The following is a 25,683-nucleotide window of genomic DNA, read 5'->3' as shown; positions in this document are numbered from 1 at the left end:
GTCCGTCTCCGCACTACGAGACGGCGCTGTCATAGAGACGGACCAAATTCTGCTTCCGCCGATCTGCCTATTAATATGTAACGCAGCCAATGAGATTGCTGCTAACGTAGAACCTTTTCTCCTCGCGGATCACACTCGCGCAGTGATACCTGAACGCGCGAGGTATTATAACGACTGTACAGACCTCAGATTAGTCTGCATTTGTCTGCATTAGTCTGTATCAGTCTATAGTCAAGTTTCAGTCTGCGCCTAATAAGATAATCATATTCCTGTACATAGCCATGAAGAGAAATGTATAGACACTTTGTCAAGTATCAGAGATATGTGAGAATAAGATTAACGTACCAAGACCAAAGGGCCGACCGATGTGGCCGAGCGGTTCTAGGCGCTTCAGTCTGGAACCGCGCGACCGCTACGGTCGCAGGTTCGAATCCTGCCTCGGGCATGGATGTGTGTGATGTCCTTAGGTTAGTTAGGTTTAAGTAGTTCTAAGTTCTAGGGGACTGATGACCTCAGATGTAAGTCCCATAGTGCTCAGAGCCATTTGAACCAAAGGAACATCAGATTATCAATTGTAAATAGCATCCAGAACCAAGTTAAGTTATTTCTATGCTTTTTATTATTTTAATAAATGTGTGTGAAAATTAATCAAGTTCTGTTTAAAGTTGGTCACCGTCATTCTGCTACTCTAAGCGTGCAAGTGGCATTTCTATCGTCTGACCTAACGGCAGAAGATAAACACGCCACGATAAGACCACGAGACATATTGCTGACGCTCGCCTACTTCGCTAGAGCGACAAGTCAAATAATCTGATGGTGTGTGTACCGAAGGTCTTGCAGTACGCACACCACAGTACTATACCTAAGGTACATGGGTAACCAGTATCGCAAAGTTAACAGTTAAAAGGCACTATGCGTAGTCATTAATTAAAATTAATTCACATGGCAAAATAAGTGCCTGACAATAAAACATGTACTGTCACAAATTATGTGGAATTAAATCCATACTTAAAATCCACATAAAAGTGCTAATAGTAATAATACGAATCGCCTAGCGTGGCAAAGTAAAACACAATTGTGTAAAAGCCAGTATAAGAAGTTTAAAAATAAAATCACATCTATAAATCGAAACCTTCCAGCATGACAAAACAATTAAACCACAACCGTAAGTGTACGGTGATAAACGAAACAGTGACTATTAATTAAAAAGTCCATAGTCTGTAATACACCGGGAGAAGGATCTCAATGGCACCGCCTCGTGGCTGTTCTGAAGTTCTTTTCTTGTGGGGAAGAAGGCCCAGTGTCTTCGCCGCTTGTTGAAATGGCTCTTGAACACTATGGGACTTAACATCTGAGGTCATCAGTCCCCTATAACTTAGAGCTACTTAAACCTAACTAACCTAAGGACATCACACACATCCATGCCCGAGGCAGGATTCGAACCTGCGACCGTAGCAGTCGCGCGGTTCCGGACTGAGCGCCTAGAACCGCTAGACCACCGCGGCCGGCCGCCGCTTGTTGCCGGCGCACACGACAGCACGCCAAGCTGCTGGGGTGCTAGACGCTGCTCAAACTAGTAGGTTTCTGTTCACATCAAAATAAGCATTCAGGTCAGTAATTCCAGTTGCGGTTTTCTGTGTACATAAATCTCCATTTCCTCGAGTTGGTTCAGTAATTGTCCCTTGGGCGCCCTATGCAACACGTTCATATTATCCTCTATGTTTCCTGCCGGATGTTTTTCTCTGTCCAAATGTGTACCGAAAAAGCTCTACAACGAGTCTTGAAATTCCTTACCATCTGACCGTTATAAAACTTGTCACAGTCTTGGCAGTTGGTCTTATTGACATCAGATTCTAAATTGGCGTAGCGTAGAACCAGTTGTACCTTTCGTTTGAAATCCAATTTTCACTTTCGTTTTTCTGAGAGCTTATGCAATTCTGTCGGAAAGTGCACCATTATATGGCACAGCAACAAACTTCTTGCCTTCTGGTTCTACTATCTCCTTCTTGTCACGTATTTTTGACTAAGTTTATTATAAAGGAGGGGCATGTGATCAGCACACCACTGTCCCGGCCGGTGTCAGCTTTCGCGACTGGAGGAGGAGGAGGAGGAGATTAGTGTTTAACGTCCCGTCGACAACGAGGTCATTAGAGACGGAGCGCAAGCTCGGGTGAGGGAAGGATGGGGAAGGAAATCGGCCGTGCCCTTTCAAAGGAACCATCCCGGCATTTGCCTGAAGCGATTTAGGGAAATCACGGAAAACCTAAATCAGGATGGCCGGAGACGGGATTGAACCGTCGTCCTCCCGAATGCGAGTCCAGTGTGCTAACCACTGCGCCACCTCGCTCGGTCGCGACTGGAGACGCTACTTCTCAATCAAGTATCTCCTCAACAGCTGAGTGCATCCCGCTTGCCAACAACGCTTGGCCGTTCCGGCCAGTCACCCATCCAAGTGTTAGCCAAGCTAGACAGCGTTTAGCCTGGGTAACCATATAGACTGATCAGCCAGAACATTGTGAGCACCGACCTACTATCGATATAAACCCGTTCAGACGATAGCAGCGTCACCTGGCGAGGAATGACTGCTAGTCGGCCACACACACGGGGCCTGCAGTATCAGTGAGTGTGCTGTCGATGCGTAGAATAGGGAAGGCGCGCGATCTATCTGAGTTAGACCGAGGGCAATTATGATGGCCCAGCGACTCATCACGAGAATTTCTGAAGCTGCACGACTTGCCGGGTGTTCGAGGAGTGATGTGGTGAGTGTCTTCAACACGTGGAGAAACCAACAGGAAACCGTGTCCAGACGTCGTGGGATTGGGCGGCCACCCGTTGTTACAGATGTCGGAGGTCGTAGGCTGTGCTGTCTGGTAAAACAAGACAGGCGGCGAACTGTGGCAGAACTGTCAGACTTTGATGCTGTGTGGAGTCAACACACAGTACACTGAACACTCCTAACGGTGTGCCTCCGCAGCCGACGATCCGTGCCAAAGTTAACACCATGAAACCGGCAACTACGAAAGAAATTGGCACATGACCATCGGCACTGGACTTTGGCGCAGTGGCAGAGCGTTACGTGATGAATCCCGATACCTTCTTCATCGTGCCAATGGGAGGGTGCGAATCCGTCGTGTTCCAGGGTAACAGCTCCTTGAAACCTGTACTACGGAGACAAGCAGGCAACGGCTCCATTGTGCTCTGGGGAACATTCACGTGGACATTCATGGGTCCAGAGGAGCTCGTGCAAGGCACCATGACGGCCACGGAGTATCGTAAAGAATCTGGAAATCTGTGGTAGAGTGTTACGGGATCAAACTGTTGAGGTCATCGGTCCCTAGGCTTACGCACTACTTAAGCTAACTTAAACTAACTGACGCTAAGGACAACACACACACCCATGCCCGAGGGAGGATTCGAACCTCCGACGGGGGCAGCCGCGCTGACCGTGACAAGGCGCCCTAGACCGGGCGGCTACCAGGGGGTATAGTACACTGGTTGCAGACCACGTACACCCTGCGTGACGATCATGTTTCCTGACGGCAGTGGCATGTTTGAGCGAGATAATGCACCATGTGACAAGGCCAGGTGTGTGATGGAGTGGTTCGAGGAACACGATGGCGAGTTCCGATTGATGTGCTGGCTCCCCAGCTCACCAGATCTTAACCCAGTCAAACACATCTGGGATGTGATTGAACGTGGCGTCAAATTTCAACGCCCTCTCCCACGGAATTTACGGCAATTAGGTAACTCGTGTGTGCAGATGTGGTGCCAGCTTCCTCCAGCGACCTACCAAGGCCTCATTGCTTCCATGCCACGACGCGTCTCTGCTGTTATCTGTGCCAAAGTGCGAAAGGGGGACATACCTGCTATTAGTTAGGTGGTCAAAATGTTCTGGCTGATCAGTGTGTATGTTTAGCAAAATAGATAAGCACTCCGTCTTCAGGCCACAAGTGGCCCATCGGGACAATCCGACCGCCGTGTCATCCTCAGCTGAGGATGCGGATAGGAGGGGCGTGTGGTCAGCACACCGGTCTCCCGGTCGTTACGATGGTTTTCTATGACCGGAGCCGCTACTGTTCAGTCGAGTAGCTCCTCAGCTGGCATCACGAGGCTGAGTGCAACCCGAAAAATGGCAACAGCGCATGGCGCCCCGGATGTTCACCCATGCAAGTGCCGGCCACGCCCGACAGCGCTTAACTTCGGTGATCTGACGGGAACCGGTGTATCCACTACGACAAGGCCGTTGCCCTCAAAATAGATAAGCAAGATGTTATATCATTTCTTAAACAGGAAATAGAACCATTTGATTCAAGCGAATAGTTGACGAAATTCTATAAAATGTGTACCTATCAGAATAAGTAAAGGTGGTGGAGACCCTCCTTGACATACAGGCAATATTAGCAGTACCTACTGCAAAACAGGTACAAAACAAAGTCTAAATCCGCCGATAGCAGATGTTTATTGAAACGATCTCGGCTGTCAGAAGACCAATGTGTCTAGGCTTCAAGAACTGGCGCAGAAAAATATCACAGGATCTGTCTCGAAACCCGAAGCAATTCTTGTAATATGTTAAGGCTGTCAATGGTACAAACGTTAGTAAGCCTGAATGGTGAATTCTGTCTTGAAGTGTTCTTTTACAAAGGATACTTATGTAGTGTCATTCGATAGTCCTAGAGTCGTTATGATGAGTGACTCAGTAGTCACTGAAAGTGGTGTCGGAAAGAAGCTTCAGTCGTTAAAGTCAATAAAAGCCCCTAGGACGCGATGAAGTCTATTAAATTTCATATAGAATTCAAATTTAATTATCTCCACTCTTGACCGTAATTTGCCGCAAATCCCTCGATAGTCGATGTGTCCCCTGTGATTTGAAAAGTGCATGGGTCACACTCATCTACACAAAGGAGGGATAACTAGCGTCCTACATCACTCACATATACTTGTAGCGGAATTCCAGAACGTATTTTGAGCCAAACATTACGACGTACCTGAAACAAAATATTTTTGCCATAGAAATTAGTACGGGGTTGAAAGCATCGATCATGCGAAATTCATTTCGCGCTCTTCAATTGTAATATTGTCATTAAAATGTGTAGAGAAAAGAAGCCTGTTTCGGTTTTTTTTAGAAATTCGGATAGCTTTTGATTCGTTACCACATTTACGTTTTCTAAAGAGAACGCTTTCTTGCGGCAAAACTAACCAGTTTGTGATTGAATCGTTAATTTCCTGACGTGTGGGACATAACTCGTTATCCTGAATAGATAGTCTTCTACAAACACTGAAGCAGTATCTGATGTTTTCAATGAGAGTGTAATAGAATCGTTGTCATTCATTTTAAACATAATGACTTAGCGAAAGGTATAGTTGCAGCTTTCACTTTTCGCAGTTGATGTGGTGACCTACTAAAAAATTCTTTCCTGTAAGAAACTGTACTAAAATCCTGTAAGATCTCGACAAAATATCACATTGATACCAAGACTCGTAACTAACTCTCGATGTGTTAATGTCCTTGTAACTAAACGAAGCGTAAAAGATTGGTATACTTTGACTGCAGGATTAGTGACTCACAACCGAAGGCAGTTGTCAGTTGCAGATAACTCATACGGCAGGCTACTGGTATAATACTGAGAAACTGCAGGAAGAGACCGCACACTAAAGCGTTGTACGGCTCATAGTAGAGTGTACGGGAGCCGTCCCATAGCGGACTAGAAGGGACAAAGAAGGGCTGCGCGGATGGTCACAGGCTTGTTAGACTGACGACAGAGTGAAAAATGTTAGCTGTCAGACTCTCGAAGAGATACGCTGTGCACTTCTCAAGAAACTTCTCAGAGAACTTGAAGAACCGACTTTCAGGGCAGAAATTGCGAATATTCTTCAGTCCTCATTCATCATCTGGTTTCGAACCTCTACCAGTAACCATGTTTACACACTAAATTACTGGATTTCAGGTCCGCCAATTACACAAGCAACTGTTTCCTATTACTGCCCAGGCTGGTTTCAGCACCTTTGTGCCATCGCTAGTGGGTACTTTTATTCATCTCTGTAAAGCGCAAAGATGTTTTAAGTAATAATTATTCTAACTAAATTACGCCTAAAACAGTTTTTGTCTATTGTTGTTATTACTCAATTTTGTTTCTAAATTGTCGGGTTATGTACTACCTCTTTATATTACTGGAAGTTGATAGCTTATCATCAGCAATTAAGTGGTGTTACTGTGAGTTTAGTTGGTAAGTTAACAAATCATTTTATCTAAACTACATTAAACAGCTCTCATGGATTAGGCCTTAGACGGCCCCTCCTGCCGGAGGTTCGAGTCCTCCCTCGGGTATGGGTGTGTTTGTTGTTCTTAGCGTAAGTTAATTTAAGTAGTACGTAAGTCTAGCAACCGGTGATCTCAGCAGTTTGGTCCCTTAGGAATTCACACACATCTGAACATTTTTAGGCCTTAGATTTGTTCCGACTGGCCGTCTGCTTCCTATGACGCAGTACGAGCAACATCTATGATCGTGGAACATGTGATCAGCATGTTACCAATTCCTCCAGCCATTATTACCAGTAGGAGAATCCTTGTGGTGCCGCTCCTTCTTTATTCAAGCAGCTCCTCATTTGGCCTTGCGAGGCTGGGCGGAGTCGACACAGGCCTCCATATGTCAGAAAAAATCCGAGGTGGAACCAAGAGTCGAACCTGGCTCCTTCCACGGCGAAGGCAGCGACGCAAACTTTTTTTTTGAAAGAGGTCTATAATATTTATGCCTGCTAAAAAGCCCGAAAAAAAAGAAATATGTGTACGGCATTATTTTTTAAGGGAACATGAAAACATTATTTCCAGAAAATACAGCAAATCAGCAGATAACGTCAGAAAATGCAAGTGAGGAAAACTGATCGTTCCTTATAAGTTGATCGAAGGTAGGGACGATGGGAGATGTGCACGTATGGGGTGTCTCTGGCTCGATGACAGGGCGGGGTTCCGAATGGGCAGGGGTCGACCACACGAAGCGTGGCCATGGCGTCCCCAATACCAACGACAATGGTCAGTCAAGGAACGAGTTACCCAACTGTAGTCATGAAATTCCATGGTCTGTCACAGCAGTGGTAAGTGGGGGAGAGGGGACCTTTGCCTTTCGCAGGCAAGTGCGCTACAATCTGTCCCGAGGTCCCGAGTTCGAGTCTCGGTCTGGCACACAGTTTTAATCTGCCAGGAAGTTTCATATCAGCGCACACTCCACTGCAGAGTGAAAATCTCATTCTGGAAACATCCCCCAGGCTGTGGCTAAGCCATGTCTCCGCAATATCCTTTCTTTCAGGAGTGCTAGTTCTGCAAGTTTCGCAGGAGAGCTTCTGTAAAATTTGGAAGGTAGGAGACGAGGTACTGGCAGAAGTAAAGCTATGAGGACCGAGCGTGAGTCGTGCTTGGGTAACTCAGACGGTAGAGCACTTGCCCGCAAAAGGCAAAGGTTCCGAGTTCGAGTCTCGGTCCGGCACACAGTTTTAATCTCCCAGGAAGTTTCATATCAGCGCACACTCTGCTGCAGAGGGAAAATCTCATTCTGGAACGAGGTGCGATGTCAGAGTTGGTGCAGACCGACAGGACCACAAGTAAGGACGGCAGCGACGAAAGAGAGACACGCCCATACGCCACCGCTGCCAGAAGAGTACTTACGTCAGAGCGCAGCGCCGCTCTCCCCACTCTCTAATCATCGTCACCTAAGACGCCAGCATCGTCTTACTACAGATCCAGCAACGTGTGTTGCATTACAAAGTTTATAGTCAACTGTACGTTGAGATGAGACAATCATTCTGTAATGTATCGAGTGATAAGCTATTGTGTTCGAGCGACAGTAACATAGGCATTTATCGCATTTATCATTCCTGTGGACCGGGATTGTTTCCATGTTAAGTATTCTATCTCGTTCACGATTCAATAAAGTGATTTAATATTTAGTGCGTGCTGTAGTGTCTGCTCGATCTCCTCCAGAAGTAATCCTGGGCTTGCTAGGGTCCACTACAGCGCCAATGCGATTGTCTCGAATGGTTTCTTCGTCCACCACTACAGACTGTTCAACCGGTTGGGAAAGGAAACGGGCACATATTTTGAGCTCTACATGATCCAGGAAAAGTGTGCCCCCTACTGCTCCAAATTCAGGACACAGAGAGAGGGCATCGCCAAATCTGTCGCCATGCGGCAGTAACAATGGCACCTACTGCATATACACCTTACAGGCATCTAAACCTGCACTACATTTGCTTCGATGGTGTTTCACCCCTCAGTATCGCGTGGTAAGTCTCAGTTCACGCACAAACGCGACGACAGAAAGAGATATGATTACACATTATGGTCTCTCGGCAACCACTCTTGAACCGTGGTGCAGACGTGGTAGCGGAAGGATTTGATTCCATAGTGGGCAAAGAAATAATCCAGAAGCTATAACTGAACGCTGTGTATTATAAATAGGTTGCAGAAGGGGCCTTGAGTTAGTACTTTTCATTCTCGCGTATGATTATTTTTTTAGAGATGAACAACTCCTCTGCAGAAATCGGTAAGGATTTGTAATCGAATAAACGGTCCAGTTGCACTTTTTTCTTTTAAATAGCACGACCAGTTTCGGCTCCCATCCCTGTCTGTGTACCCTCATGACGACAGACATATAGCCACTGAAAAATGAGCTGCCGTGCCATCTAAAAGAAAAAAAAAGTGCAACTGGTGCGCGTATTCGATTGTAAATCAGTACTACAGTTATAAAACCTGACCCACAATGCACCGCAACCTGGACAAGAAAATAATCAGTAATAATTCCGCAAACGTCGATTGTATAACTCTCAGATTCTTCTGTTCTTTCACGAGATTTAGTAGGCTGCAGTTGGCGGAGCCGGAGTTGATGAGATATCTCTTGACATCTCAAAACGTCCTGTAGCACACTAAATAAGTGCTTATGTTGTTTAGAAACATACATGCGACTGGACTGAAAACTTCCTAGCAGACAGAACTCATATGTCGCCAATAATCTAGAAGCACCGCCATAAGCTAACGTAGTGTTCGGAGTGTGACTGTTCACGATTTGCAGTATGCTTTCGTGACGAAGCTACTACCTCTGAGGGAAGATGAAGAAGTGAAAGTGTATTAATCTGAAACATCGGACCCCGACCCGTAACCTCCTGAATCTAAAGTTATCAGCGGAAATGAGCACATTTAGATTTTACCGTTGGTCCGCTGACGCTAATAAAAATCCAAGAAGGCGAATTTTGTAACAATTTTACTCACTTGGACAGTGTGTTGCATTCGTACCAGTTGTTCCAGAAGGCATGCCCACGCATCTCCGCAGACAGTACGTCGTCACTCACGAGCTCTGCCGTACACGATCAAATAACGCTGGGGTTGTTGGAACAGTGCCGCAAGTAGCGATAATTCTTGTCAGAAGATCCTATTCGGGTTCTACAACTTCTTCGTACACAAGACTTTTCACATGGTGCTATAAGAAGAAACCAAATAGGGTCGGATCATATGGACGAGTTGGTCACGAAACTGACATTCGTTTTTCTACATACCTCTCAGAGAATGTTTTCTGCATCCGTTCACAAGCAATTTGTGCAAAGTTTCCTGATACGCCATATTGCTGGAACGATATAGTTTCACGAAGATCAGATTGGATCTCTACTAAGAAAATGGAAACGTGTCTGTCAGAAACCCTGTGTACACAGTGTGCAGTCAAGTTGGGAGAAAACATACACGGGGCTTATTTCTTCATCTACATCTACATCTTCATACATACTTCGCAATCCACCTTACGGTGCGTGGCGGAGGGTACCTCGTACCACAACTAGCATCTTCCCTCCCTGTTCCACTCCCAAACAGAACGAGGGAAAAATGACTGCCTATATGCCTCTGTACGAGCCCTAATCTCTCTTATCTTTGTGGTCTTTCCGCGAAATGTAAGTTGGCGGTAGTAAAATTGTACTGCAGTCAGCCTCAAATGCTGGTTCTCTAAATTTCCTCAGTAGCGATTCACGAAAAGAACGCCTCCTTTCCTCTAGAAACTCCCACCAGAGTTCCTGAAACATTTCCGTAAAACTCGCGTTATGATCAAACCTACCAGTAACAAATCTAGCAGCCCGCCTCTGAATTGCTTCTATGTCCTGCCTCAATCCGACCTGATAGGGATCCCAAACGCTCGAGCAGTACTCAAGAATAGGTCGTATTAGTGTTTTATAAGCAGTCTCCTTTACAGATTAACCACATCTTCCCAAAATTCTGTCAATGAACCGAAGACGACTATCCGCCTTCCCCACAACTGCCATAACATGCTTGTCCCACTTCATATCGCTCTGCAATGTTACGCCCAAATATTTAATCGACGTGACTGTGTCAAGCGCTACACTACTAATGGAGTATTCAAACATTACAGGATTCTGTTTCCTATTCATCTGCATTAATTTACATTTATCTATATTTAGAGTTAGCTGCCATTCTTTACACCAATCACAAATCCTGTCCAAGTCATCTTGTATCCTCCTACAGTCACTCAACAACGACACCTTCGCGTACACCACAGCATCATCAGCAAACAGCAGCACATTGCTATCCACCGTATCCAAAAGATCATTTATGTAGATAGAAAACAACAGCGGACCTACCACACTTCCCTGGGGCACTCCAGATGATACCCTCACCTCCGAAGAACACTCACCATCGAGGACAACGTACTGGGTTCTATGACTTAAGAAGTCTTCGAGCCATTCACATATTTGGGAACCAATCCCATATGCTCGTACCTTAGTTAGTAGTCTGCAGTGGGGCACCGATTCAAAAGCTTTCCGGAAGTCAAGGAATATGGCATCCGTCTGATACCCTTCATCCATGGTTCGCAAGATATCATGTGAAAAAAGGGTGAGTTGCGTTTCGCAGGAGCGATGCTTTCCAAAGCCGTGCTGATCCATGGACAGCAACTTCTCTGTCTCAAGGAAATTCATTATATTCGAACTAAGAATATGTTCGAGTGTCCTGCAACAAACCGATGTTAAGGATATTGGTCTGTAATTTTGAGGATCCGTCCTTCTACCCTTCTTATATACAGGCGTCGCCTGCGCTTTTTTCCAGTCATTGACGATGTGTAGCTACAAGTTCAATACGAAACCACGTCGATGTCTGTCCATTAATGTAATGTGCGGAGTCTCAACTGCCCAAACATGAACACAGAGCACTCAGTCTCTGGTAGAGCGCGTCCGAAAAAATACATACATAGAAAAATGAAAATCGATCATAGAGCGCAGCAGCACCCATTGTCTCGACACGTCGCGAGGTCCCAAGTTCTCACTCTTTAAAGCATTTCCTGTGATGAAAGGAAGAGGCGCGGTTGCAGTTCTCGTTTGCCTGCCCGACAACGTTAGCAGCTGCGTCCATAATAAGCTTCCCGGACAAAAAAAAAAAAAAAAATTCATCCCAATGCTCACGCACAGATGATTCGTTAAGCCGTTACAGATGGCGCAGCGATCGAGTCACGTGGTCAACCGCAGGCGACTTGCACAAGGCAGTAGCGACCACTGAGATATTTATGTTTCAAGAGGACATTGTACGTAAACACGGTAAACGTGACTGAGCGGCAAAAAAGGGGCAATCGCGTATGGTCGTGCAGATGGTCATATGGTGTGTGAAGTTGCTGGATTTGGAGGTACAAGGAAGGATAGGAATACAGCAACAGTCGCACTCAGTTGGTTTTTTATTATTCTTGCATAACCAGATTTCAGTTATAAACATCCATCTTCAGTGGATTTGAGTGAGTTATAATCGAACAACCTCCCAGCAGTACATATCACCACATGAATTTACCGATTTACAGGCGGAGAGAAACATCCTTCTGCTGAAATATGTATGTGCAAGAATAATAATGAAAATAATAATGCACAGTCGCTGTGCACAATGGCTCCGTAGGGAATCAAAGTTGCATTTATTGGCGGTTCGCGGCGGATTGTTCACTGTGTCGACAAGCAGTGGTGTAACACACGGGGTCGCGAAACACGACGCCAGAACTGCGGTCGGAAAAAAAATTCTGAAGAGAGGGATGGGAGATGCGTTTCACGGCTTCAGAATTATGATCACTTCCAAACCCGGCTGAAATTGCCTCTAGCAGTGAATAGATCCATGCCCGACTGTCAGCGACAGAGCATTGGAACGGGAACTACATGCAATGAACATTTAGAGTCGGTCATCGCGCAAGAGGCCGTTGCCCACACGGGCACGTAAAGACGACAGGGCAAAGTTCATTGGACAAGAAGAATATGGGACTGGTTTTAATAACACATCTCGACTGACCTGCAAAATCACTCCATAGAAAATCTGTGGGTACGTTGGAACAGCGGGTAAAACGCCGACATCAGCATCCCCACAATTTGCTGGAACTGCGCGATCAGATCCTCATTACCGAAACGCCCTGTACATACACAAGTTGGCAGACTATGTTTTTGGCTGTCTGAGGTGTAGTCACGTGCACCTCGTTATAGAATTGTTAGAACATGCCGTAAGACCTGAAGACAATTAGCGCTTATTGTAAAGACTGGCATCTGATACTGGATATAAACATATTTAATGTAATAAGCTTAAACAGCTGAATAGATCCAACAACGTTTTACCACACGATTGGCATTCATTCACAGGGATCAGTTGCAGTGCCTACTAACAGCTATGCGGAGGGCCTTCAAATACAGCGACGACACAGATGTGGTTGTCAAACTGAAATTTATCGGAAGAATCATAAGGAACTGTAATTCAATCGCGATGGAGGCCGCTTACAAAGCCCACGTTTGACCAGTTGTTTTGTTCGCCGAATAGGAAGCCACAAAAAAGCTGAATTAACAGAAAAGGGAGAACATTCAAAGAAGAGCTGTGCGGCTTATAATAGGGTTGTTTAATCAGAGTGAGAGCATCGCAGAAATGCCGAACAAACCTGAGTGGGAAACGCTACAGAAAAGGCGCTGCCCATCACAAAGGGCCTTCTTGTGTGAGGAAGGAAGAAGATTAGAGTATAACGACCCGTCGACAATGAGGCGGACAATGAGACGGAGCACGAGCTCGGACTGTGTCAATGATGAGGAAGGAAATCGGCCATGCCCTTGTCAAAGACACTATCCCGACATTTGCCTGAGGCGATTTTGCGAAATCCAGAAAACCTAAATGTGGATGGCAAGACGCGGATTTGAACCATCATCTTCCTGAATGCGACTTATCTGTGCTGACCACTGAGGGATTCGCCCTCAAAACCCCAAGAGCCGCTTTCCATCACAAGTTTCGAAACACATTCCTTTCTCTAAACTACTCCTCGCGTAATAAGATTAAGTTAGGTACAACGGAGAGAAATAGCGCTTTGTCGAGCTGGCAGACCACTTCCTGCAGTTTTCGTGTGGCGTGCCGAACACCGTTATAAGAGGTGTGTGAGATTTTTTACCTGCCAAACAACTATATCGTCCCCTTGAAAGTAGTTCCCTTCGACAGCAATACACCAGTGGAATCGTTGTTCCCAGTCTTGGCAGCAGCGCTGAAAGGCTTCAACTGATAGGGCGTTTAACATGTCCGATCACTCCAGAGTCCCAAAATGACGTCTTTTTAAAAGACATTTTTCAGTTTCGAGAAAAGAAAACAAGTCACAAAGACTCAGATCAAGTAAATAGGGGGCTGTAAGAATGCCTTTTGAGGTGAAAACTCCCATGATGGAAGTGGCCGTGTGGCAAGGTGCGTTGTCATGGCGCAGCATTCACTTGTCTGCAATGTCTGTTCTCACTCGATTTACCCTTTTCCCGAGCGTTTTAAAGACGTCTTTGTAAAACAGTTGGTTGATAGTTTTTCCTGGAGGAACAAATCTTTTATGCATGATACCCCCACTGTCAAAAAAGCAAATGAGCATTGTTTCGATTTGGTTATTCGAGCGTTTTCCGGGCGAGGAGATATCCCAGTGTGTCACTCCTCACTTCGCCGCTTTCTCTCACTATCTACTAAGAAATCCAGGATTCCTCACCTGTGACAACACGACTGAACCATTCGTGGTCATTGGCAGTCCTCTCAAGAAGATCAACGCACTCGTTTCCTCTATTATCCTTCTGCTCAGATTTTGGCACAAACCTTTCGCATTTGCAAATCTTCGGTCAAAATTCGATGTACGTTGAAAGTTTAACAAGTCACCCATCATTCTTATTGTTAAACGTCGGTCTGATCTCACAAGACCGCGCACACGTTCGACGTTTTCGTCGGTTTTTGAAGTTGAAAGTATCCTTGAGCGAAGTTCATCTTCGATGTGTTCTCAGCCCTCCAAAACTGATTTATGCCAGCGAGAAACTTGTGCTCTTGATTATGACTGTCCCCCTTAGCCCTGTTTCAACTTTTCAAAGGTCATATTCGCAGATTTCCTGGTTTAATACAAAATAACGTTTTATTTTCGTAATGCACAAAGTAAACACAACTTCACTTTCAATAATGACGTGATGGCTGTACGGAGCTGAAACGCGGACTGAGCATCTGGAAGGTATGGACACACCGCTCTACACAAGCAGAACAACACAGTATTGTAAGATCTCTCGCAGTTTTGTCAGCCTCATTACTTTTCTCACACACCTCTTAGAGCACGACAATGCAATAACATACATCTCAGTACAAGCAAAAAAGTCTGTGATATATTATGACAGATGGCCACTTGTTACGACTTCTGCACCACTTATTAGCAGCAGACACAGTGGCTGCGCCAAAGACTGAGACGGCGTGGAGTTTTACAATTATTTATTGAACTTTCTTTACAATGTCTCCCTCGTCGTCGCTGCCCAGCCCTGCGGATCCCTCCGCCTGACTGCTGCTGTGTAGATTCTCTGACAATGCGTGCCACCAGTGCTCCGCTGAAGCCAGGATGCCCTGTGGTTGAGATGAACTCGTCGCCGCTCGGCGCCCCCAGTACGGGCACGCCCACGGAGCCGCGTCGCCGTGAGGTCAGCTGCCGACGCCTGCTGCACCAGCGGCTGGGAAGCCGTCAGTCGCGATGTCCGCGAGCTCCCGTCATGGACGGACCACGCGCCATGGGGCCAGGTTGCCGTGAAGTCCGGGCGTCAGTCCCCAGCGGCGCTTGTGACCGAGACCGTGCTGCGGCCGGTCCCACTGGAAGTTCTCGCTGTAGTTAGTCAGCCATGGTGCCGACCGGACTCGGGCCGGCCTCCAGAGCTGAAGCTGACATCTGGCGGCGAACGGATGACTCCTGCGAGCTGGAACAGACTTCCGGAATCGTCACCTACGAAGATTGAACATTCGGACACGGACCACGTCCGTTCTCAGATCCGAACTGCTTCCTAATGGCTTCTGTTCGTTGCTGCCTGCGCTCCACTATTTATATCCAGCAGGAGGACGTTTTTTACCCTCGGTGGTAGCTTCTTGTTATTACTCCCGCAGTATATTGCAGTGTAACTTAGCGTGCTGGCCTCACTTCTCCTTACTCAGCACTCTCCAGGCTTCGCTTGGCGCTCGGTCTGTGTGTGTCCTTGCGTCAGCTTGTCGGTAGACTGCAACTGTCAGCAAGGCTATCTGTGCCGCGCTTACTTCGCAACGCCTCGATCGCCAGCTGCCTCTGTTTTGCCATTCTCCACTGTGTGAAGCAACGCTTACTACATGTGGCCGCAACAGATATGGTTCAAATGGCTCTGAGCACTATGGGACTCAACTTTTGAGGTCATTAGTCCCCTAGAACTAGTTAAACCTAACTAAGCTAAGGACATCACACACATCCATGCCCGAGGCAGGATTCGAACCTGCGACCTTAGCGGTCTCGCGGTTCCAGACTGCAGCGCCCAGAACCGCACGGCCACTTCGGCCGGCGCAACACATATGTTAACACCATTCTGTGATCTATAAGGACCGTGAATTTTCCATTGGCTGAACACATTCAGGAAGTATTAGCACATGATATGATTCACAATAAACTCAAAACTCAGACACTGGACGATCTAAGCAGGGATGACAGTGGCAGAAGAAGATTAAAGTTTCACGTGTCATCGGTATCTACGTCATCAGAGACATCGTAGTAGCTCTGTTACACAAGAATAGAGGGAAGAGTTGGGAGTACTCTTATTGAAAGCACTGTCCGCCATTCGCCTGAAATGAATTAGGAAAACCACCGTAAACTTGAACTCCATTATTTTCGAGTAAAAGTCCATTTTCATTAGTAATGCTCCTATTCTCTAGGAAGTAGTGGCGGAATGTGCATCAGGACACCATTCGGAACATGTTTAGTGTTACTCGTCATTGCATCTATTCCTATATCAGTGATAGGACTCACCGCGCTAGCTAGTGGCCTCACAATTGGCGCTCTTTGTGTCTAGCGTCACGTGGACGTCACTACCCTTTGCTCTTCTACTTTCCCTATAGGTGTGGTTCAGGTCTGGTTGGTAGCTGATGGGGCCTTGTCAGTGACACGATTTACATATTCATCTGCGTTCTATCCTTGCGTCTCGATATAAGTGTATAACCATTTTTTCTTGTAACGACGTGTCATCGTTAGAATACATCAGCAATATTTTGTGCAGCTGATCATTACGTGGGCTGGGGTTGGTGGGAGGGATACACGAGAAACTGGTAGTTAAGTGAAATGCCACTCAGTCTGAATTTTAAAGCTGATGGTTGAAACATCAGCTCTTCAAAAGGCTCGTCCCTCGGTTACAAGTGCAGAGTTCCCTTTTATTCTTACTCTCAACTGCTTCTCTTACATATTCCGCTAATTACCTTCGTAGAGGATTTCGTTGAATACGTTAAAAGAGTAAGAAGGTTCGACTTTAACGTCCCATCGACCTGCAGTTCATTACAGGCAGAGCATAAACATGCAATGTATAAGGGAAACAGATGCGAAGTTTTTTTAAGGAATCGTAATCGAATTTGCCTGTAGATCATAGGAAGACCACGGAAATCTCTTTGTTGTGCGTTAATCACTTTTGTTGTTAAAGGGAGCTGGAAATACTTGAAGCGTAACAAACCGAGAAATTGAAAGGTCTGTTTCAAGTTATTTGTTTACTGTTCTGCAGAACAACTGCACTAGCCACAACACAACAATGCTGTGAACGCTATTCTCAGGCATGGGACGAGTTAATTGCTGTTCCCGACCAGCAACTGCCCTGACTACTGTCACGGGATTGGAAGCTGCTGCTAATCGATGTGTTGGGAGGGTTACTGAGAGATGCATACCAGAGATGCTAAAGGTACTTCACGTATTGCCCCCTCCTGTGGATACTGATATTTTACTACTCGTACCCCATACGAGGGATCAAAGAGATCTCAGGTTATTACACCCATCCACCTACCGAATAAATCGAGCGAGGTGGCGCAGTGGTTAGAACATTGGACACGAATTCGAGAGGACGACGGTTCAAGTACGCGACCTGTCATCCAGATTCCGTGATTTTCCTAAAGCGCTCCAGGCAAATTCCGGGATGGTTTCTTTGAAAGAAGCACGACCGATTTCCATCCCCATCTTTTCGTAATCTGAGTTTGCTCTCCGTCTCTGATGGCTGCACTGTCGACGGAATGTTAAACTCTAACTCTCCTTCCTTCCTAGAGAACAAATTAGAGCTGTTGTCTTCGACTAATATTGAAATGGCGCAATGACACTCACTTCACCTCTTGAGAAACCTGCCACGTCCTGTGTAAAAGGGGAGGCAAATGCAAAAGGACAGGGGACCATTAACCATTGGCAGTTCAAACGTGTGGCACATTACTGTCAACTTAAGGAAGTGACAGCAAGGGATGAGAAGGATCACCACATGCACCCAGTGTGTAAGCCTGGGGCCTCACTCAACGTGTTAAGAGGCTATTCCGGCAGCCATTGACGGTACAGGATGCAGCCAACTGCAGATTGTGGCGCACATCGCAACAAACGAAGTTGGCTCGGCTGCGAGATCATACTTGGATCATTCCAATGACTGGCACAGAAGGTTGAGAAGACCAGCCTTACTCACAGAGTTTCAACGAAGATAACAATCTACAGCATTGTCTCCAGTACTGATTAAGGCTTGAACCAAAGACTTCGAAGGCTCTGTAACAAGCTAGCCTGCGACTTCCTGGACTTGCGCCATAGGGCTGAGAAATGTAGGGCCCTCATAACCGGGTCAGGTGTGGACTACACAGAGATTCTGCTACCCAGGTAGATGACTGTGTGTGGGGGTGCACACAATAGCTTTAATGGACTAGGCACCTCTCCATCCAGTTCAGATAACGATAGCTGTAGGGGACCCACAAGTGTGAGTATAAGATAAAAAAAATGGCTCCCACAGAGTGCAGTATTAAATCCTAGTGATTAATTGCCGAAGCATTCGCTCATAGTGCCAGGGTTTCAAGCCCTCCTAAAAAGCGACGGAGCCTACGTAAAACTAGGTGTAGAAAGCTGGCAAAAATTAGGAAAAATTCAATCGTATATCGAAAGGATACACTAATGAGAAATAAGGGTGGTGTGCTTATCGCAGTAGACAAGAAACCAAAATCCCCCGAAATAAAAATTGAAGTTGGATGGGAGACTGTTTGGACAAGACTCTGAATCAAGGGTGGGAGTAAACTTACTTTATATCCTTCTATCAGCCACAAGACTCACCCTCAACTGTAATCAAAAACTTTAAAGAAAACGTCATTTCGCTAACACGTATGTTCCACAATCATACTGTCATCATCAGAGGAGACTTTCATCATCCAGCAATCAATTTGGATAGTTACATACAGTTTTGTAAGTGATGGGCGTGCAAGAGATCGTGTGAAGCAATACTAAATGCATTTTATGAATACTACCTAGAGCGGATAGTTCAGACGCCCACTCATGATGGAAATATATTGGATCTAACTGCAACTAACAGACCTGACCTCTTTGAGTACGTTCACCATGAAACTGGTATCAGTGACGTGAGGCAGCTGTAGCAACAGTGATTACCTAAGTAAAAAGGGTAACTAAAACAAGTAGAAGGATTTATATGTTCAGTAAACTAGACAAAGGGGTTGTGTAACTTCAGACATTAATCTCTGTGTAGGAACACGTAGAAGAACTACTGCTCATGTTAGAATAATTGACCATGCACTTGACAGATATGTACATAATAGAACAGTTCGTGATATGAGGGACCCTCCATTGTATACAGTCACTCTAAACAAACTTCTAAAGAAACTGAGACTATTGCGTAACAGGCACAAAACAAAACATGGCGCTATAGATAGAGAGGAGCAGAATGACACACGTTTGGTTGTCAAGAAGTCAATGCGTGGAGCCTTCAACGATTACTGTTGAAGAGCATTGTTGAAAGATCTCTCAGAAAATTCTGATAATATGTAAAGGCTGTCAGTGGCACCGAAGATAATGTCCAGACATTCATGGATGACACAGAGACTGAAACCGAGGACAGCAAACCAAACGAAAAAAGCTGTACTACATTTCAAGTTTTCCTTTGCAAAGAAAAATTCAGGTGTAGTACTACAATTTAATTATCGCGCCACCGTAATGCTGAGCGACGTAGATATTAGTGCCAGTGACACTGAGAAAGAACTGAATATTCTAAAACTGAAGAATGTTCCAGGGTCCAATGGAATCCCTATCAGATTCTATACAGAATTTGTGGCTGAGTAAAACCCTCATTTAGCCCGCCCGGTTAGCCGTGCGGTCTAACGCGCTGCTTCCCGAGCGGGAAGGCGTGCCGATCCTCGGCACGAATCCGCCTGGCGGGTTAGTGTCGAGGTCCGGAGTGCAGGCCAGTCTGTGGATGCTTTTTAAGGCGGTTTTCCATCTGCCCCGCCGAATGCAGGCTGGTTCCCCTTATTCCGCCTCAGTTACACTATGTCGGCGATTGCTGCGCAAACACTTTCTCCGCGTACGCATACACCATAACTACTCTACCACGCAGACATTGGGGTTACACTCGTCTGGTGTGAGACGTTCCCGGGGGGGGGGGTCCACTGGGGGCCGAACGGCACAATAGCCCTGGATTCGGTGTGGGGCGGCGGTGGGGTGAGTGGACTGCTTAGCCTGTTGTGGGGTTGTGTAGCACTATGGGCTACGGCGGGGACGAAGCCTCTCCGTCGTTTCTAGGTCCCCATTCCCATACAATACAATACAAAACCCTCTTTTACCCCTCGAACAAAAAAGTATGCTTACTACACTCCTGGAAATGGAAAAAAGAACACATTGACACCGGTGTGTCAGACCCACCATACTTGCTCCGGACACTGCGAGAGGGCTGTACAAGCAATGATCACACGCACGGCACAGCGGACACACCAGGAACCGCGGTGTTGGCCGTCGAATGGCGCTAGCTGCGCAGCATTTGTGCACCGCCGCCGTCAGTGTCAGCCAGTTTGCCGTGGCATACGGAGCTCCATCGCAGTCTTTAACACTGGTAGCATGCCGCGACAGCGTGGACGTGAACCGTATGTGCAGTTGACGGACTTTGAGCGAGGGCGTATAGTGGGCATGCGGGAGGCCGGGTGGACGTACCGCCGAATTGCTCAACACGTGGGGCGTGAGGTCTCCACAGTACATCGATGTTGTCGCCAGTGGTCGGCGGAAGGTGCCCGTGCCCGTCGACCTGGGACCGGACCGCAGCGACGCACGGATGCACGCCAAGACCGTAGGATCCTACGCCGTGCCGTAGGGGACCGCACCGCCACTTCCCAGCAAATTAGGGACACTGTTGCTCCTGGGGTATCGGCGAGGACCATTCGCAACCGTCTCCATGAAGCTGGGCTACGGTCCCGCACACCGTTAGGCCGTCTTCCGCTCACGCCCCAACATCGTGCAGCCCGCCTCCAGTGGTGTCGCGACAGGCGTGAATGGAGGGATGAATGGAGACGTGTCGTCTTCAGCGATGAGAGTCGCTTCTGCCTTGGTGCCAATGATGGTCGTATGCGTGTTTGGCGCCGTGCAGGTGAGCGCCACAATCAGGACTGCATACGACCGAGGCACACAGGGCCAACACCCGGCATCATGGTGTGGGGAGCGATCTCCTACACTGGCCGTACACCACTGGTGATCGTCGAGGGGACACTGAATAGTGCACGGTACATCCAAACCGTCATCGAACCCATCGTTCTACCATTCCTAGACCGGCAAGGGAACTTGCTGTTCCAACAGGACAATGCAAGTCCGCATGTATGCCGTGCCACCCAACGTGCTCTAGAAGGTGTAAGTCAACTACCCTGGCCAGCAAGGTCTCCGGATCTGTCCCCCATTGAGCATGTTTGGGACTGGATGAAGCGTCGTCTCACGCGGTCTGCACGTCCAGCACGAACGCTGGTCCAACTGAGGCGCCAGGTGGAAATGGCATGGCAAGCCGTTCCACAGGACTACATCCAGCATCTCTACGATCGTCTCCATGGGAGAATAGCAGCCTGCATTGCTGCGAAAGGTGGATATACACTGTACTAGTGCCGACATTGTGCATGCTCTGTTGCCTGTGTCTATGTACCTGTGGTTCTGTCAGTGTGATCATGTGATGTATCTGACCCCAGGAATGTGTCAATAAAGTTTCCCCTTCCTGGGACAATGAATTCACGGTGTTCTTATTTCAATTTCCAGGAGTGTAGTTGGAAAAAAAGCACAGGTCAAACCCCCGTACAAAAAGAGTAGCAGAAATGATCCACATTCCACAAAACTACCGTAATCTCATCGACATCCATTTGTTGCAGAACCCGAGAACATATTCTCAGCTCAAAGGTAATGAGATATCTCGGATGGAATGATGTCCTCCATACCAACCAGTGATGCGAAACCCAACTCTCGTTTTTCTTCTCACATGAAAGCCATGGATCAAGGTAGTCAGGTGGATGCAGCGTTTCTTGGATTTTAAAAGAATTTGAATAATACTATGCCTACGCTTATCACCAAGAATAGGAGCATATGGGATATCAAGCGAAATTTGTGACTGAAGATTTCTTGGCAGGGAGAATACAGCGTGGTGTCTTGAAAGGAGAGTCACCGACAGGTGTAGAACTAACTTCAGATGCTTCCATGGGAAGTGTGTAGGAGCCTGGTTCTTAATATTGTACATTAATGATCCGAGTGGGAACCGTACCAAATAGGACTAAAGAGGGATATTTAACGTTTATAAGTAACAGCAGCACAAATGGCTACAGATTTTTTGATGCATGGGTCACGGAGATGCAGAAAAAACTACAGTGCCTATTTCTTGAAGATAGACACAAACTACGGTGTGAAACCCTACCTACAAAGTTTCAAGAACCGGCTTTAAGCGAGGAATCTAGGAATGCATTATAATCCCCTACGTATCATTACCGGAGGCATCGCATGGAGAAAATTTGTCTAATTACAGAGCGCAGACAAGCATATAAGCACGGGAAGAAATTTTAACGTACGTTTCAGTGGTAGGTACCCTCCGTCATACATTTCCAGAGTACAAATGTAGATGTAGATTACTGTACAGCAGTTTTAATCCCGAAGTTGGTTTTCTGCTATTGGGGGCAGACTAGGCACCGTCACGCCATCGTGGCCCGTGACATAAAGGAAGTTCCGGATTCTCTCACTGCCCACGAATCACGATATTAAAAAAGGGACTGGTTTCATTCAGTCGTCGGCACGACATTGAAGAAAAATAGTTTTCTCTTCGTGTACAAAAATTACGTCTTTATTGTAGCTTTCGAGGTTTCTCAGCGGGCTACGGAACTCGTATCGTAGGGAGTGGAGTAATAATCTCTGTCCGGTTAACACGATTTAGGCTCTTCATGCAAGTGTCCAGGTGATTTCTGTGTAAAGGCCACTGCCAGTTTCCTTCTCTGTAATTATCTAGCTGTTCAAAATGACTACCTCATCGACTGAACATTTTATCCTCTTAAACTAAGAAATTAAAGATTACGTGTTTCGAAGACGATACATTGAAAATGTACTTTGTAACACATTCTTGCAAGAAAACTAATAAAGTCATGTTAATGTTTCAGTCGGTGATGTCAACACAGAAGAACACTGTCGTTCTAGCATATAGCGGAGGACTGGACACTTCATGTATCCTCCGCTGGCTTATCGATAAAGGGTACGACGTCATCGCTTATATGGTAAGTTTTTGTGTTTGTTATTTACGAAACTAAATGCAGAAAAATATTTTCGCAATATATTACTTATATGAGCGATGTAGTCCCAGGCGTTCGTGAGGTTTAACATGCACTGAATGATTAGTTCACAAACTGGCATTGTTGGCTGGGAGACTGCGAGAGGCCTAATTGCAAAATGGCCTCTTTCCGTGCATTGTGTCTTAAGTGTATCTGTTGAGTGTAGGTGACTGTGTGTATAGCGTGGAGTCATGAGTTGTTGTATGATGAGATAAGGGGGAGGTTGACACCTTGCGCCAGCACATGCCCTACCCTCATCAAATGACAGCAAGAGGACCGCCGAGCTTAACGCCCTCATCTGATGGACGGAACGCCATCCACAACGCCACGTGTCCTCACTCCGTGAGACACTGCGGATAGGTTTGGAATTTAATTCAGGACATTGGCGCAAAGTGTGGTGATCAGGAACTTTTCACCCTTGATGCAAAAATAGTGGTGATGATTCGAACAGGCTAGTTCCGATTCGAGTGCCAACGCACAGGTCTACCTCGACTTTGGCTACAGACACAGATAGTTTGCCAGAGACAAGCTAATTTCTCGTACACGGCTCTTGCTCCATCTTCGCTGATCCACTTAACTGTGCTTACTAAAGCAATTCGCTGGTGTGAGTAAACAGAGAATCACTGGTTGTCAATGGTATGTTTCCGCCGTTGCTTCAGTATGCAGAGTGGCGCTGGAAGACACCTACGTATGCAATAGCAGTAGGGTGTAACACTCCACATATGACGTATGGTAGATAAACAGTTTTTCTCTGAAGTGATAGTATAGCGTTACCACATTATTTGCGTCAAATTAATAGTCACGGGAGCGGCCAATCTTGCCTCGAGCACTCGGGTGCTTAACACCTCGATTCTATTCCACTGTCTACTTCGTCATAAGCGCTTACACATAGAACCGCATATTAGCCATCACTCTGAGGAAAATAATCCATTCTTATTCTATCTTACAGATTAGTATAAGATTGGTCCATTTCATACATTGTTTCTGTTCTTCGTAAAATTAGTGTGTAAGAAGAAATCAAAGAATAATGAGAATGGATTAGAAAAATGCTTTAAGGCTTCGTGTTAAAGGAAATTCGATAAACTTTACACCTTTGGTTCTTCACCCAGACATAAATATGTTACTTGGTTGAACTGTGCCATATTTATTTGTTATTAGGCGCTTCCTCGGTAACAGCGGAATGATAAAACGCACTTCTACAAAGGAAATTTAGAATAATTTGTTTAAATATCGCATTTCAGCTGAGAGTTAAGCTGTTTTCACACGGGACGTGTTTCTCACCGCCAGAAGTGATGTCCGTTGTGATTGGTGCACGCTCTGAAACGACCTGCTACATCGCCCGGAACGTGCTCCTTATCGCTCTCCATTGGCAGTTCCCGGCTACTTCTGGCGCGTAAATTCCACAGTTTCTTTACGACATTGGAAGCGCGTCAGACAGCAGCATTAACTGTCGTACAAGAGCGGAGATAATCGTAAAGAAGATTCTGCGCTCGTCGATGGCTTGAACAACAAATTACTGGTAGTGGAACACTACGTAATGATGTATAAAGATTTGAAATACATACTAATAGCAGTTCTTCGTTAACACACTTGGATATTCTCTCCATTTCCGGTTTTAAACTGAATATAGTTAAAGTATAGTGTCTAAAGTCGGTTTACGCATGCATACTACACACATTCTTCATGTTGCATTAACTACCATCACTCTGATGTAATTTACTTCATCATATAATTTCAAGAGGGAGCTTTGCTTCGTAATTTCATTTGAATGGAAGACGAGATTTTTTCTAAACTGCTGACCATCACTAAAAGAGATTTTTACTGGCAAGATACAGACACGAGGCAGTCTACAAAAGCAAGAGATAAATATTATGTACGCTACACAGAAGTTTCATAATAGCAAAAACTTCCAGAGTGTACTTTTGTTTACTTTCTCACATAGACTGGCCAGTCACGTTAAGATTTCAGACCACTGTGTAAACATTCCAGCCGCTGGCCTTTGCAACAAGAATTGCAGCAAATACGTTATTCATAATAAATAACATAGTCTATTGCAAATAATATTCCTATTTAGTTAATAAGATTAACCCAGAATCTTTTAGAAAACAATAGGTGAAAAAAAAATAATTCTGAGGGAGGTGAAAACGAATATGCTACGCTTTATTTCACAGCTCATAACTCTTCTACTACACTATAACTCTTGTACTACACTACAGTTCCAAAACCGCAGCCAGCTCGCCGTATATGGTCAAAAATGTGTGTGAAATTTTATGGGACTTAACTGCTAAGGTCATCAGTCCCTAAGCTTTCACACTACTTAACCTAAATTATCCTAACGACAAACACACACACCCATGCCCGAGGGAGGACTCGAACCTCTGCCGGGGGCCAGCCGCACGGTCTATGACTGCAGCGCCGTGGACCGTTCGGCTAATCCCGCGCGGCGTATGTGGTGTACACTAAGGACTGTATCTAGAAATGTTATTTTCCGATTTCTAACTATGACAAATTGTATCGAAACGACGCGCTTTTGATAGATCGTCATTGTGCCGTAGCACTGAAACGGTGTACTTTCACAGGACACGAGT

At 46.0% G+C, this 25,683-nt stretch overlaps 1 protein-coding gene across 1 annotated transcript in view; it reads left to right on the top strand.

Moving 5' to 3' along the window:
- LOC124721813 (argininosuccinate synthase) overlaps positions 1-25,683 on the top strand; it is a 161,849-nt gene that overhangs the window by 6,913 nt on the left and 129,253 nt on the right. The window contains exon 2 of the mRNA XM_047246933.1: positions 22,928-23,041. Within this exon, the coding sequence (XP_047102889.1) occupies positions 22,934-23,041 (108 nt within the window). The 5' untranslated portion in view covers positions 22,928-22,933. The remainder of the gene's footprint in view (positions 1-22,927; positions 23,042-25,683) is intronic.

Source organism: Schistocerca piceifrons, chromosome X, assembly GCF_021461385.2.
Source record: "Schistocerca piceifrons isolate TAMUIC-IGC-003096 chromosome X, iqSchPice1.1, whole genome shotgun sequence".
NCBI lineage: Eukaryota > Metazoa > Arthropoda > Insecta > Orthoptera > Acrididae > Schistocerca > Schistocerca piceifrons.
This window is presented reverse-complemented; position numbering and strand designations above follow the sequence as displayed.